The 16,777-nt window shown below is 32.7% G+C and overlaps 1 protein-coding gene and 1 long non-coding RNA gene across 2 annotated transcripts in view; one reads left to right on the top strand and one right to left on the bottom strand.

Annotated features, from left to right (window-relative positions):
* Positions 1-16,777, top strand: part of LOC138141582 (netrin-1-like) — a 227,892-nt gene that overhangs the window by 139,007 nt on the left and 72,108 nt on the right. The window contains exon 3 of the mRNA XM_069062318.1: positions 8,250-8,399. Within this exon, the coding sequence (XP_068918419.1) occupies positions 8,250-8,399 (150 nt within the window). The remainder of the gene's footprint in view (positions 1-8,249; positions 8,400-16,777) is intronic.
* On the bottom strand, positions 14,294-15,596 carry LOC138141602 (uncharacterized). Its single transcript, XR_011163205.1, has 3 exons — positions 14,856-15,596; positions 14,708-14,799; positions 14,294-14,640 (listed from the first exon to the last, which is right to left on the bottom strand). It is a non-coding gene; the product is annotated as an uncharacterized lncRNA (long non-coding RNA).

Raw genomic sequence — 16,777 nt, 5'->3', positions numbered from 1 at the left:
GTTAAGACAGTCAACCTTTTTTTTTAATAGTACATTATACATTTCTTAGTGTATTCTTGTAAAGCTTTTTTTCTACATTTGAATGTGTAAAAAAAGTTTACACTTGCAATAGGAAAAAATCGAAAAAAAAAAAAATTCGTTTATTTATTCGAAAGTGTTATTTTCTAAAAAGAGCTAGTTAGCCATGGAGACAATTGAATTTTGACATTAATAGCCTCAATTATTAAAGTGCCTACATTTAAAGAAATAGCTATGTTATAACCAAGATAACTCTATAGACTGGTAGACGAACTTATTAGGAAACGTTTGTTTCAAATTAAGGGGCAAGATAAAAAGTCGGTAGATGTCGCCAGCTTTCGAAGGACTGTCAATAATGACAGTTCTTGGAGTGACAGTGTGGATTGCGGGGAGCGGGTTGGGGACTGGCGAGTTCCACATTAACAATGTTTGAGATATGTATTGGACTTTGTGCTGTTAACGTAAAATAATTCAAATAAATTTAAAGATTGTTTATAATAGCTTTGATTTCATTACATATCTGAAAAATATGAATGTTGCATAAAACGATGCAAGAATTACAGAAATCAAGGTTTTAAGACGCTAACTTTCCTCTAAATTCGTTTTTACACACGCAAATATGAAGAATCACAGCAAACCCGCACCGAATCGGAATTTCGTCGTGGAACTTGAACATTTCGGAGTAAAACGATGCAAGAATTACAGACATCGAGGTTTTAAGACGCTAACTTTCTAAAATTTACCGAAGGAACCTGAAATATTGAGAGGTCTGTATTCAGGATTTTAATGTATCCAGAAATAGAACACTTCTTCATGGTTTCTTTTTATAAAAAGACAGACAACAATGAAAAATATTTAATTTTAGTTTGGCGGGACGTAACAAAGTGACAGCTTGATGACAGTCCTTGGAATGGTTTCGCCATCTAGTAGATTATATACAAACTGTCATCTGGTCCCAAAATTAAATCACAAAATGGCGGCGAGACGGCGTACCAGTTTATAGAGTTATCTTGGTTATAACCTACATTTAAATAAATATCTATGATATAACATCTGGCTTCGAAACCTAACTTCTTCCTGACTATACCGCTTTGAATGCATACACGATGAAAATATGTAGTTGAATTTTGATAGTGCATGAATGACATGTCAGTCTTGGGAATCCTATTCGAATTATTCGAATATTTGAATAGGTGACTATGTAAAATTCGAATAAGTTTAAATTCTAATATTCGAATAAAGTAAATTCAGGATGATCGGGTATTTCACGGTCAAATAATTTTATTTTTGGCTATGTAATTCTTAAAATAGTGAGATACAGGGAATCAACATAACGCGAATTTAGCATAGTAAATTCAGTATGGATTTGGTATTTCGTCCGAGTCAGTCAGTTTTCTGGCCGAGTCGCACCCGAGGGTTGAAAACAAACAAGGTCAAATAATTTTATTTTTTGGCTACGTGGTTGTCTTGTAAATAGTGACATGCAGGAAACCAACATGATGCGAATTTACAAATGTTTGGCTAACTAGCTCTTTTTAGAAAATAACGCTTTCGAATAAATGAAATCATATTTTATTATTTTTCTCGATTTTTTTCTGATCTAAGTGTCAACTTTTTTTACACATTTAAATGTAGAGAAAAAAGCTTTACAAGAATAGGCTAAGAAATGTATAGTGTACTATTTAAAAAAAAAAGTTGACTGTCTTAACTTTGACATATGTCATCGTAGAGAAGATTTAACAACATCATCTATTGTAGTTTCACAAGCGATTTACAAATAAAGTCCATTCGTTTTAATAAACAATTGTCAAAATGTTGTCAAGGTGGTAGACTTGCCAAAATGTCAACCCTAGTTATTTCATAAATCAATCTTGGCATCTCTGAGTGTCAGCCAAATTTCGTCCTTTTGACATGCGCAAGACTTGTGTAATATAAAATTCAAAACAAGAATGGCTTCACGTAAAAGGGGTACAGGTCAGGGCTTCTTCAACGTGAAAAGGTGGCAGTAGTTCGATACTGCAAAGAATTGGAGACGGAAAAACCATGAATGTCGATGAAAGAAATTTGCGAGAAAACTGCTCATATTTTTGAAGTAACCTAGTTTTTTCATTTTTCTAATATTAAACTAATTTTTGTCTTTTATCTTTTAATCCACATTTTATTTAACCGTTCACATTTCCCGATTTATTGGATTTCAAGTAAATATTCCGTACAAACCTTCATTTCTCCTTGCTAAGTTTGAAGACGCAACTCACTTTTAAGAATCATTAAACATCATAACATTGCTTTTGATGTGCAAGGTCTTAACAGATATCATTTTTCTGTAGGTACTTGCGTACGGGTCGCTGGATATGACATTATTATTGTGATTTGTGTAATTGCGATAGAAAAACGTCAAAGCGCAACATATACATAACCTCAATAAATATCTAGTGTAAAAACCATTATACATCCGGTCCATAAATACGATATTCTGGGGAATCTGGGGTGGTACAGTCCGGTCTTATAAGAATTTTTGACATTGACAATTGTTTATTAAAACGAATGGACTTTATATTGCTATCGTTTTTTCTTAAAACAAAAAAGATTTAGGGGCGCGAATACCAATCTGAATCACCCAGTATAGTATTATTCGTGAATAAATACCGAATTGATATAACATATAACCATGACTTAATGATGAAAAAGCACATTACTATTAAATTACTAATTAAATAATTCTAAATTTTAAGATTTCTAGAAATGTATTTATTTATATTGTGTAGTTGGAACATCTTATCATGTGATAAATAAATTTGTTTCTACAGTCTAGGACTGGTTTACTGTTTAAGTCTACAGTATTTTGTGCTAATTTTATTATTAAGTTAAAAATATTATTATTTTAACCGATTTTATCATTTGTATTTCCAATGATACAGAAATAACAGCTGAAAACGGATTTGTAAAATAAAATGTAGTTATTTTTTATGCGTCTTCAAGTTCACACCTGGATTTTAAACTTATTCGTACTAATCGTTTTATGATATGCTTGTTCACGCTTTTCCTTTGGCCATCAATCTGATATATTTTATAATGGTTTCAGAAGGTTTAGAAAGTTGGAGCGAGTAAGACAGAATGAATTTTGTAACGTACAACAAATTTGCCGCTTTTCCAGTACGTAATAGTTGGACACGACTGGGAATAATGCGTTAAGCTGGAGTTTAGATGCTCTCACAGTGTCTGTGACCAACGCTTGTTGATAAGCTTATTATTTTGTTAATGCTTGTCTAAGGTATACATACATTACATACGTACCTTCTAGTTTTTTTGGGAAATCGAACATTTTATAAAATTAAAGTTCTGCCTTATACAGACTGTCATAAAAACGCTATAACTCCGTTATTTATTGTCCGACTTCACAAAACAAAAAATTAAAATAAATTGACTAAAAATATCGTGTGATCAAAAACATTTGTAATCCAGTCACCTTTAGAAATGTCGGTGAATGAATTGCACTTATATATTTGTCAAATAAAATGAAAAAAAAAAAAAACAAAAGAAGAAATATCGGATGATACTTTTAAATAAGATTTTATTATTAAAAATATGAAAATTAAAAAAAAAAAATACTACGAGGACATTGTAGTAAATTGTTACAGTAGATTCTAAAAATATTTTTTCACTACTAGTCTTAGAAGGCGTCATTATTGACTCTCGAACTGAACCCAGAAGTAGAATTTCTCTCCTACTAGTTAATAATTTTTCATTATTAACCAGTGGTTAATAATGAACAGCCGTCACCTAGCAACGAAAGATTTTCTTTGATTTTATTGGTTAACGTAGACAGACGATTTTCAATTTTCATAGCAACCGTTGAAAAATGAGAACTTGGATCGTCGCATCGGACAAACAAATTTAATTATTATTAGAAAGGGTTTTAACGTATCTAGTAGTGAAAAGAAAAATATATACACCACGGTAGAGAAGACAATTTTAAGCCTCGCTTCTTTATTCCCCTCGAAGCTACCTCGGCTTAAAAAAATGTCTTCTATACCTTGGTGTATAATTACTATTACCATTTTGTTGCAAACGCCAATAACATCTCCGTCTAACTTATTTCAACGGCATTTAGTCTTCAATAAATTATTTTTTTATAGTAACGAATATTAAAAAAAGTTGCAGTGAAGCAGGATAGTTTTCTCTTTCTTTTACTTTTTTTAATTGGTATGTTTTTACTTCAGATATACAACTTCACTTTGATTATCATATCATTGTTATAAATTAAGTTAGTAATTTAAAGTAAAAATCATCATGTAGACAAAACTTTCCCTGGTTTGTTCTAAAAACAGCTGTTTATTAAAACAAAATTCACACCACTGCGTGTTCGAGTTGGTAATACTGAACTTTATTTTTAAATGGTACAACTAGAGTAATTTTCGCTTGTACCTACACGGCTTGAGACTGACAAGTAACATTTGACATTTCAAATTAAATTAAACATGCTGGAGAATCTCTTCGAGAGCCTAAAAAGAAAAGTTAATTTATGTTTAAAAGCAAAATGGGAGCCACTTCGAGCATTTTCTTTATTTAATTTTTAGATAATTGTTCTGTATTTCAAATTTAATTTCTTTTTACAGTAAATTTTTACTCTCATTATAACCTACCACTTTGCGGCTGTTAATGTTACGTCAGATATCTGTCAAATAAATAAACTAAACATATACGGTTGCAGTGTTGCAAATAGCCAAATAAAAAAATGTTCTTAATTATATTGCAAACTGAAAAAATCTTTCTTGATCACCTTATACAGTATGCCCACGAATTGAATTACAAAGAAGTATGATTGACAATAATTTTTTGAAGAATTTCATATTTGGGGATTAAGCCCTGCTTGGCTCGAAACTAATCTTCGATTGTTTCAAATCAAGGAGGCCTTGGTGGTTTAGGTAAAGTAGCTGTTCTGTACTACCTACGGCAAAATGTCATTAAGAAAAGTTGTTCACAATGTAAAATCATTGTTCTTTGCAAAATTTCATAAATATTGGCTTACTTACTTACAAAAATGAAAATTGCTTTAGAAGCCTGAAAACAAGCAGATCATTTTATCAAGAGTGACTTTTTCTGTAAAATTAAAAAAAAAAATCCTCTTTGTAACTCAATCCGTGTATTGTATAATTTGACAACTGATGAAACTACGTCATTCGATCACGAAAACACAAGCACCAAAAAATTTTAAATTTTGGCCGTCATTGTCTGTCAATTAAAAAAAAAAAATTGTAATCCGTACTTTATTGTCATCATGATTACCGTCTTAATTATGAACCTTATTTTCTGGGTGGTAAATTTCAAAACTCGAAATTATTTTGTCATTTCTACTACACAGAACGTTTACCTCAGATTATCTATGTACGACTGCTCTAATTTTGTTCATTCATGTCGGATTTTTCGAATATCTGAGCTTTAAACAGTTTAAATTGATTGTCAAAATGACAAGAATCGAAAGTGGGGTTACGGTTTCTAAAGAGTTATTTACAATTTATGGGAATGTCAAGATAGTAACGGCTAAAATTTTTTGGCCACCATAGTAGGACCTAAACTCGGTACAGTTTGCAAAGACACAACGGCATTTTTTTCATATTTCTGAACCAAATAAAGACACAAAGGGACCAGAAAATCATAGTTTGGGTTGAATATTTTCCATATAAGTACAGTTTTAAAGTCATTTCAAATGACTAATGCCATAAAAGTGCTGTTGCAAATGACAAGTGTGTTTTTGCAACCTGTACCGAGTTTATGTACTTATTTAATTATATCGGGTGTTCATTAAAATTTTCGGTCAAAGTTGGCGTTGAAGAATCGATTGTGAAACCACTACGGATTATGAATTACGGATCAGCTGTTTACATTTTACCGTTGTTTGTGTTTTTACACGAGTAGTGCGTTCACAATTGACAGTTCAACGCCAATTTTGACCGTAAATTTAAATGAGCACCAGACATTTTTGTTATAATCAATTCATTTTTGTAATGACGAACTAGAGTTACTAAATTTAGTAACTTTTGTCTTATGAACACACCTTTTTACCGCGAATTTGGGCTTTTAAAAAGTTGGGTTATGGATCACGTTATTTGTTTTGTCAAAACTGTTCCCAGTCAAAGTTTAGTGAAATTAAATGTATTTAATTATTTTGAAAAAAAAAACCTGGGCAAAGTTACACTAAACAAAGAGCAGTTGAACCTAACAATGAAATAATTTTGCATTTCCCTATTCATCCTTGTCATCGTCGCTGTTTTCTAAGTCCGAATCGGAATATTCAGCCAAATTAACAATAATTGGGGATATGTCATGAATGCTAAAGTTTCCCATAAACCTTGTCCTTGTCATTCATTTAATTATGTATACTTCTGGGAGTGATACCTGTACAGCACTTACGGAGACTTTTATTTTAGATTAGAGTTTACCGAAAAAATATCCGGCACTGCTTCTACAATTTTTCACTTTACGTATTTACGTTTCCATTATCTCCATGAGTTATTTCTTTTATTTTGTTGAAAGCCTTTAAAATGTGCTGCTTCGTCTGCTTGCTTACTGATGCTCTATTCCGTTTTGGAAATTCATTCATTTTGGCAGTGACAATAATATGACAATTTAAATCCTTGCCAACTGTCTAATTTGTATTTATTTTGTAAAAAAATCTAACAAAAAAAAAAAAAAGTTGCAGCTAGTTCGTCATTACGAAATTGAATGAATTATACCTACTGAAATCGGACAACAAATTTTTAACATTGTTATGGTTTCTTGTGAGAAAACCTGAATACAGGGATTCACAAGTAATAATGGGCCTAACAACGTCCCGACGCAATCGAATAAACATAAATATTTTTCAAACGAGTAGATACCAGTTGATCTTTTTATTTTTTAATGAATCCAAGACTGCTTTTATTAGGACAATTTTCAGTTGTCGTTACGTGACATCTATCAAACCTAAAATAACGGGTGTTTTTTTTTAAATTTGGCGTCGAAGTAGGCGTTGAACTGTCGATTGTGAACGCACTATACAGGTTACGGATCACGGATCAGCTGTTTAAATCTTACGCTTTACAGGAGTGATGCGATCTCAATCGACTCTCCAATGCCTACTTCGACGCCAAATTTAAAAAATACCCATTATATTTGTGATTAAATAAAAATAACCTAACCATTTATTTAGATGTCAACTTCATGTCAAATAAAAAAAAAACTGAAACCAACAATGTTTGAAATTGTTTTAAATAAATATAAATGATCCAGGAAGGCGATGAAAAGTATAACTGGTGGCGTTTCAATGTTTGTAAGGCCGATTGTTGCTCGTGAATAACCCTGTATAATGATTTTCTATTTTTCTGCTTTCAAAGTTTTTCTTAACGCTAATAACTAATTAAGTATCTACTTCTTGATAAAGTCAATACATTTACCATAAATCTGATTAAAGTAGCAGTTCTATCTATATTCTTTAGATACAAAAACTAAATATTCTTAACAACTGTCGACAAGCAAAGACAAAAATTTTAATATAGCAACTGTAACACTACTATTAATTTTTGTTGCATATTATATGTATATCCAACTTGATTGATAACGATTTTAGATACGTATGGGTGTCTACATCATTTTCAATTCAAACCGGAAGACCAAGGTGTGGGAGAGAATTAATCTGAAAAATGTTACCTTAAAACTGGGAATTTTTTCTCTAGAGGGAAATATACTCCGCCGCGTAGTATGTGATCTCTAATGTTAGGTGGTGGTACAGATTAAATAAATCTATATTAAACAGAAATTTGTGTATTTTTACAATGAGAATTTATTCATTTTTTTATCAACACGATATTGTTTCTTTTCGTCATAGATACACATTATGAAAAACCCTTCATAACTCCCTTGGGATATTTCAAATTTTTTCGCCATCCACATTGTTTACAACAAACTCATGAGAAGCAAACTATAGCAACCATATACTCGTATTCACGCAATCTTCCCTGCAAAATATTTTTAAGAAAGTTGTAACTTTTAAGTGCAGATACTAAAAAATATAATATTGTATGCACCACGGGAGATATTCATGTTTTTACCCTCGGTTGACTTATAAACCTCAGGGAAAAATCATGTTTTATATCTTTATTAATGCATAAATATCTATTATTGCAAACATGTACTCAAAAGTTATGTTAGTCTTTTGATTAAACCTGTTCTCTAGCAACATTTGATTGTTACAGCGTGTGACTGTCACCCAATAGGAGCATCAGGCAGAACATGCAATCAAGCTACTGGACAATGTCCTTGTAAAGATGGTGTAGTTGGTACCACTTGTAACCGCTGTGCTAAAGGATATCAACAAAGTCGATCCCATATTGCTCCCTGTATTAGTAAGTACTTTGAATAATATAACTTAAATATGATGTACTACATCACAAATTTTATGTTACATTTTCAAATCGAGTAGGTACTTGTAATGATTTAATTATCTTTTTCGCACAATCGTGTTGTTATACCGAGTGACTATAAATGATTGAAGGAAAATAGTGGATTGGCAACACTGATGCAGTTGGTAGTGCAAGTCTTCTCGTGCATCATCTGTCAATCATTTCTATTTAGGTTAGGTTAAGTCACGAAGTACATTGTCGATTTAAATTTTTTTGACGTTTGTTTTAATTTTAAAAATTGCGTGTGTCATGTCAACGATGTTGCCAACTAAAGATTTCAAATGTGTTACCAACATAACAAAATAATTTTCAATCATTTATAGTCACTCGGGAGCTTGTTCCCATTGTTGTTGATACAATCTAAAAGTTGAACTTCCAGCCTTAAGGCTGTAAGTAAATAACGGCACGGATACCTACTGAGATAAGTCATTAAATGGCATTAATGTTTTCAAAATACTCCTGTCAAAAAAATTACTTCAAAATCAATTCTTTTCATATACCTAAGCAATTGTGCGAAAAACATTGTGGACTATACGGTTAGTAAGTGCCATAACGGAGTTTTTCAAACTCTTCCTCGATTCTGTTACCTACTAACCTTATATCCCAATATATTATAAAATTCACTACTCATCTTTAAAACCTAGCTAATTTATTTGCGGATGTGAATTCCTTCGTTTCTAAATTTTAAATTAAATAATTTTTAATGTATTTTGTCTGAAACAAAATATCTAGTTTTTTTAAGTTAGGGATCGATCGTGAGAACCTATATTTTCTCTGACAATAGTTCTTTAAAAATTATACTGACTATTCCATTTACCTGTCATTTGTTAAAAATGGACCAATAAAAACACAATTTTACACATTTGTTACCATGGTTTCAAAAAATTGGACGGAATATTCCCACTCGTGGAAATTGTATCGGTAATACTACTAGTGATCCCAGCGATAATTTTTAACAAATGAATGCAGCCTTGAGAATTGCTTCCAAATGGACTCACGTGTCTTTTTTGTGTTGTTGGAAACATTTTCTTCGATTTCTGGGTTAATTTCTTCTTTCGATTTGCTGCCAAATTACCAAAGTTGGTTCATAGAATAGTCCTCCGAATACAACTTGTAGTCCAAATTATGTAGACTATTTTTCAAACTGGTTTCACTCATTCAATTGTGCTTGCGAATCTCACTCGTGCTGACGCACTCGTGGATTAATTCCCAAGCACAATTGATAATTCGTGACCAGTTTGAAAAATAATTGACATAATTTGGACTACTCATGATATTATAAATGACAATTTGCCTTGAATATCAGAAACGTGCATTCTGAAAAGTAACATTCTAAATATAGTTAATTTTTAAACAATTTCTTGGAACTGAATAACAAAATATGTACTTTTTCTTCTACCCTTAAAGTATGTGCATAAGATAAAGAGTTTTCTATTTATTTGTCAATTTATTACTTTTTTATCTACAATGGTTGGGTAACAACAAAATATACAAATTCGGATTATAAGAAAAATTCGTAAAAGTCCTCAGATAGGTCGATTTTGATTTTGATTTGTGTATCTTCTGCTTCATTTGTTTTAAATATGCCGTCGTAGCTGTTCTCGGTTATGACTTCGTTTAACTGTATAGTACAAATAAGTATAGTGTTTATCAAGAAGTTCACACTACGTATAAAGATTTTTTTCATTAATTTGAGAAGTTTTACTATTTTATCACTGCTTGTCTAAAGACTAAAAAGATGACTGACAAGAATTATCATGTGACTTCCAGTATCCCTCAAATCTGATATTTAAAAAAAAAACGAAAATTGGGTTTGTGTTAAATAAATATCGAGATATCAAAAATTATCTTGGTCAAAGGTGAACATGCTGTGAGCCTCAAATTTGTTTCGATAGTTACTAATATAATTTTTTAAGGTAATTTTATATCTACACGCGATTGGTCAATTAAAAACGTCCTTATTTTAAAATCCAATGAGGATGGATTTAAAAAAATATTTTTCCTATTAGGTATTCCCAGAAGATGATGATTTCACCGTATTATTTTGGTCCGCCAATTCTGATAGACCCTGTATCATAAAGAGTAGAAGTGAGTTTTTTTGTGCCAAACCCAGAGATTGAAGACAGAAACGCAGTTGAAGTCGGCAACTGGGCGAAACGGTCCTGCAGTTGCAATTTTCAAATTTTAAGGCAATAGTAATTCCTACTTCCCTTGTAATATTATTGGTACTTACTTGAAATTTTGTAAACCAGTCCTAGACTGTGAAACAAATTTTTAGGCAGAATATAGCCTAAGGGAGTCCGTTTCGGCTCAGGAACGCGAGGGTCGCGCGTTCGATTCCGACCCAAGGCGAAATTTAAAAAAATAAAAAAATAAAAAAAAGGCTATATTCTATCTAGTGATTCGGAAGTCACGTTAAGCCATTGGTCTCGGTCTATTGAGTTGGTCATCATGCCCCTCATAGATTTGTAAACCAGTCCCAGACTGTGAAACAAATAATTTATTTTTTTTGTATAGTCCACAACACTATCTAAATTATCCGATGTACTTTCAACAAATTTCCAGGTAAAACTTTCTCAAAATGGTGAATGATCGGGATTTGTAATTATGAGTATCCTGAACTACGATAGTAGAGCCCAAATCTTCGATATCTCTCATTGTCAAATTGGTGAAATCATCACATCACAAGCGCCGGTCAGACATAACCTACAATAATAATTTATAATTCTTCCTCTAGGGAACTCAGAAATTTTTCATTTGTGGCCAGATATTTTTCATCACGAGCATCATGTAGCAGTCATACACTTTTCGGGACTTTGGTGGGACTAGATCCTACATAGTTTGCCGCGATCTGCGTTAATTATTCTGTTATTCTCGAGGCGCGGAATGCATTTCGTTTTCAACGGCATCAGTTATTCGCTAAATATAACAAAAATGATCAAAACGTGAATAGCAAACGCTTACAACTTACAAATGTTTACTTTTTTATTTCATCCTGTGTCAAATTTCAATACTTTACGTCATCAGTTTGAATCCGGGAAAACGCAAAAAACGGCCGGACGCCGGTTAAGTGTTGCTATTGGAAACACAAAAGTAACAATCCCAATAACAATTATTTAGGTTTAAGAAATGTTTTATTCAAAAATACATCTAAATGCAAATTAACAATTTAACTATTTCGGCCACAAAGAAGATGCACTTACTTTCTCAGACTAAAAACGTTAGTTCACAAATTAAATAATACAACCATTTAAACCAAATCTAAAAAATAGGCCAGCCAGCATAACCTCTTCCGTAATTTTCTTCACATTATTTTCTGATTTCCATTTACAAAAATGGCTGAATTGTTTTTGATACCTTTCACCAGACTTGCTAGGTATTAATTCAGCACAGGCTTCTGCAGATTTTCTTACAATTTATGGAGGATTTGCTTTAGAAGTCATTTTGACGCACAAGATTATTTCAACAAAATAAACAATTGCCAAACAGCCGTTGCTAATCATGTTCCAAAAATGTGACTAGATTTGAAGCTTTTTTTGAATTATTTTGAAATTAATTTCAATGTTTCTTTCAAACGAAATTTGAGGCAGGATGAAATAAAATACATAACGACATCCGTCCGTGAACTCTTTTTACAGTACTCGGCTCCTTCGTCGCCTCGTACTGTAAACTATGAGTTCCCGGACTTATAACGTTAATTACTACAGCGTGATCAACAATGACTGAGTCTGTTGGCAATGAAACAATTGAAAATACTGGTGATTTTTGTCTAGTAATTGGCACTGACCACGCATTGACTGGATTTTTTAACTTGAGATGACATTAAACACATTCTTGGTTATGCAGGTTATGTTTATACTATTACAAAAATTAACCTTCGTTGGTAAATTTTAAATTTGCCAAATTTCATTGCTACCAACAGACTCAGTCATTCTTGATCACTCCGTATAACAGTGAACAGTCATCTTGCGTTATGTTTTAATTTTGACATCATGATATCTGACATCTACAGGGTGAGTCGGGAGGAACGACCGAAACTTCATGAGTGTATTCACACGTGAAAATAATGTAAAATAAACTCATATGTTCTTATCCGATTTTCATTTGTTTTCAAGTTATAGCGTAATAAGAAATAAACAAAATTGCAAACATTAACATTGTCTTAATAAGCACGTTCTTTTATTAAATGTTAAAAAATACCGCCGTTGACCTCTAAACACTTTCTGCTTAGCCTACGAAGGGCGCTTGTTGCTTTACTAATTGCGTGATGCTTTTCTTGGTTGCAGTTTTTCTAATACGTCGAATTAGTGCTTTCCAAGTGTTCACTTGTACTTTGTACACTTCATTTTTCAACCAGCCAAATGATTTTTAGCCTCAAACATGGCATACTCTGATTACAAAATGTTTTCAGTGCGAAAACAAGCGAAAATTTGGATACGAGTAGAACGCTAGACTAGTAGAATATATTCTGTAACGAGGTTAGGTCAGGTCAGGTCAGGTCACTCAATCTACGAGTGGAAGATTCCGAGTGCAAGCGTTAGCGAGCGTGAGGAACCACGGGTAGATCGAATTTTCATTTTAACCGGGTAACAGACAGTATTTTCTCCACGACCATGTAATAATTCTGTACGACCAGAAAGTATGAATCAAAAACAATTAAATCTGAACAATGCTTGTTTATTTCAATTAAAACTTGTCACAAAACAATTAGGACGCCGCATTGATATCTGACACTGACAGTTTTGAAATCCATGGCAATGTATGTATTTTGTTGAGCATAATTATGGAATATTCATTCAGTTACTTGTTATGGAATGAAAATACATGCAAAACACATAAGAAGCAATTATTTGAGAATAAATATTCCAATCTCAATAGTGAGAATTTTTACTTTCTAAATTAGGCAAAAATGAATAAGGAATTCCACAATTTTTCTTGGAAAGCAAAATAATTGCCCCAATCCTCCCACGTATTCTTAAATACAAGATAAATTTAAAATGTTACAAGTACTTGAAACATTACATTTAATGTGTAGATTCATATATTTGTAACACATTTCATTACAAATTTTAAACGGTATTTATAAAAAATTCAAAAAAGGAAAAATTCCCTATTCATTTTTGCCTAGTTTATTATTAAAAATGATTTCGGAATTATTACATTTACTAACGGTGTGGGAGAAAAAATTTTTAATTACGCTATAACTTGAAAACAAATGAAAACCGGATAAGAATATATGTTTGTAGCACCTGTGCGTATCGGTCCTCTCTTTGGTCGACACTTGTAATGATAGGCGTTGGGTTGCTTGGGAAGGGTTCGAATCCGATGTAACGCAGTGGGGGAAACACAAACTTTATTCAACAAATAAATGAACAAATAAACAAGGAGGTAGAGGTAAGTACAGGGTACGGAGAAGACTTTCGTCCGACTCGTCCACCTGGGGAGCGTTCCGGAGCAGAGCTATTCAAGGTGTGAGTAGATGTCCACACAAGGGAGCTGTCTGATTAGAGCCAAGAATGATCCGACTTGTCCGCCGCGGGAGCTTCTAGGGCAGAGCTATTCAACGTCTGGGTAGATGTTCACACTCACAAGGAAGCTGTCTGGTCAGAGCAGAAGAATAGTCTTGTCTCTTCTGCATAGCATATACTACTTTTCCAACGCGTGCGGGCCAATGACCGAGGATGGGTGGAGTTTAATAATGGCGCCAATTTCAAAAAAAGTAAATGTCGTGTTTCATGTAAAAACATGAGCACTGCTGCTATCACTGACAATTAATATAAAAAAAAAATATATTTAATGGATGTTTAAAAAAGTGGGAGTCAGAAAAAACACAGATGTCGTCACAAACTGCAGTAGAACTTTCTATTTAAAACCAAAAATATTAAATGTGGTTAATTTAGTACTCACTACTCGTTTCTTGTTAGGATAATACATTTGCTTTTCTATTTTTCTCTTTCTGGATAATTGATTATTTGTTTCTTTCTGGAAATTTTTCTTCAACTCGTACAAAATCCCTGCCACTTTCTCATATGGTTTTTCTTGCATCCTCTAGTATTCTGTCATTTGAAATACCTGCTTGTAACTGCTTGACTATCAGTGTTTGTTCTTTCTGAGACAAAGGTTTCGTTCTTAATTCATCTTCATAACCCACATGTGCTTTAATAAATTTCACATTTATCGTTCCCTAAAAGTTTAACAGTAACATACATTTTAATTATTATTAATACTGGAAGTGACTTATTAAAAGCTACCATTTCCAGAGATTTTAGGACATATTCTTGAAGGGCATATTCCACAAATCCGAATGTCTTCATAACTCTTTTAGTACAATTACTTTTAAATCCTATAAAGATTTTATATTACTTATTGGTGCTAGTTCCAAAACTGATAACTCCCAACCTTTTGAGTTACTACGATTACAATAATTGTAATATATAGACTTTTTACTATTAGGACGGTTAACACTTGCAGTATAAGCATAATCCACTTCTCTACCTTCCTGAGTTCTCCAAGCTTCGAATTCTTCCATATTCCTAAAACTGAAATTACATTGTTCGATACTTAAATTGTGTACCTTGTATAAATGTTGAATAAGGCAATAATGAATTGCTAAAATTTCCTTTCTCTCTTCAGAGCATATTGGGCACTTAATGTGTTGGGATTTTCTTTCTTCTAATTTTTCATTATGCATTATCTTCAAATGTCGATTCTTTGTTGAAACGCTAACAAATTTCTTCTGACATATACCTATGGCAAATTAGTTTATTTTCACTGAAACAAAAACTATAATGTCTAAACGCTTTTTTCTACATTAAAGTTAAATTGCTGTAACGTAACTTTAAAACAAATGGGTATTATAATAGTATATTATGATACAAGTTTATAAGGAAGCCTTTAAAGCACGCGCGACGAGTGCACGTTGCTTTAAAGGCCCCTATAAACGTGTATCATACGCTATTTTTTATTATACCTGCACTACAATCTGAAAATTATAACAAAAAAGAAGCAAATTGAAATACCTTTTCCAAAGTAATCTGTGTCATTAATCGTTGATATAGAAATGGTCAATTGTTGTTGTTTCGTTGCTATCATAAACTGTGTATAAATGTCTATTTATCATTGTTCAAAATGTAGGTGAATTTGTTGTTACCTAAGCGACCTTAAAGCTTTACGGCCAGTTTATAGAAAGAGAATTAAATATTTAATTCGAATTAAATTTTAATGCGCGTTTAACCCATGAATCCGAAACTGCGATTGGTTCAATCTGATCACGTGTTCAGTTAATCTCGCATTTGATTACGATTAACTTAATTTCGCTTCTGTAAACTGGCCCTTAGTGTTTTAAGAGCCCTTTTTGTAATTTGCCTCCATTTTTATTCTCTAATAGACATATTAACGAACGCGACGTCATCATCTGGGATGTCCTTATAGCCATTATTGGACCGAACATTTTACGAAAATTTTTAGGTTGGCAAAACTTGATTTGTCATGCGTGTCAGTCTAAATTACAAAATGTGCAAACAATTATTTATCAGGATTTATCAAGCAACAAATTCGCGACCGTATTTTTGGGAATTTCACGTATTTCAGCGGGCGTACATGAAAGATTATCTTTCATATTCGTGTTTTGTGACAGAATTTGGATAAAACAAAAGGCGACTTTGAAGACTTGATCAAATTTTCACTTTTAAAATTAAGACATTACCAACCGCCACGAAAATCCCTAAATCGAGGAAAGTAAACATTTTTGTTTAAAAACGGCTTAAAAAGGGCAAATTACAAAAAATAGTGTAAAAAACTCGTTTCATAAGACCTTGAAGCACTCATTCTGTAAAGTAACTCGTGGCTACGCCACTCGTTTTTTAATCTTGAATTCGTGCTTCAAGACTGGTCTTATGAAACTTGTCTTTTAATATACTATTTTCGCACGCATTTTAGTGTCAGAAACAGGGATTCTGATTCAGGTATAATAAAAAAGTTATTACAAATCAAGTGAAACTTTGCAGATCAAAATAAGTCTTGAAACGTTCGGATGAAGCTAAAAAACAGCAAAACACTGTAAAAAAACAGCAAAACACTGTAAGTCAAGGCGACAAGTAAAATGTCAAACGACAAGTGGTGAAGTGGATACACAGAGTGTATAGTGGCAACGGTTTCTTTCACAGAACAGAAAAGTAGTGTATGCTCTTGGCTTTTCTGCATGGTGTTCAGCTATTTATAGGGTCTGACGATGGAAGGGGATGGTTAGAAGGGAGATGGTTGGCAGGGAGATAGTGGAGATGGCCAGGTGCTGGGTGAGGCGACGAGGGCGCTATTCTGGT

Source organism: Tenebrio molitor, chromosome 1, assembly GCF_963966145.1.
Source record: "Tenebrio molitor chromosome 1, icTenMoli1.1, whole genome shotgun sequence".
In the NCBI taxonomy this organism is placed as follows: domain Eukaryota; kingdom Metazoa; phylum Arthropoda; class Insecta; order Coleoptera; family Tenebrionidae; genus Tenebrio; species Tenebrio molitor.
Note: the sequence above shows the minus strand (reverse complement) of the source record. Positions and strands in the feature narration are given on the sequence as shown.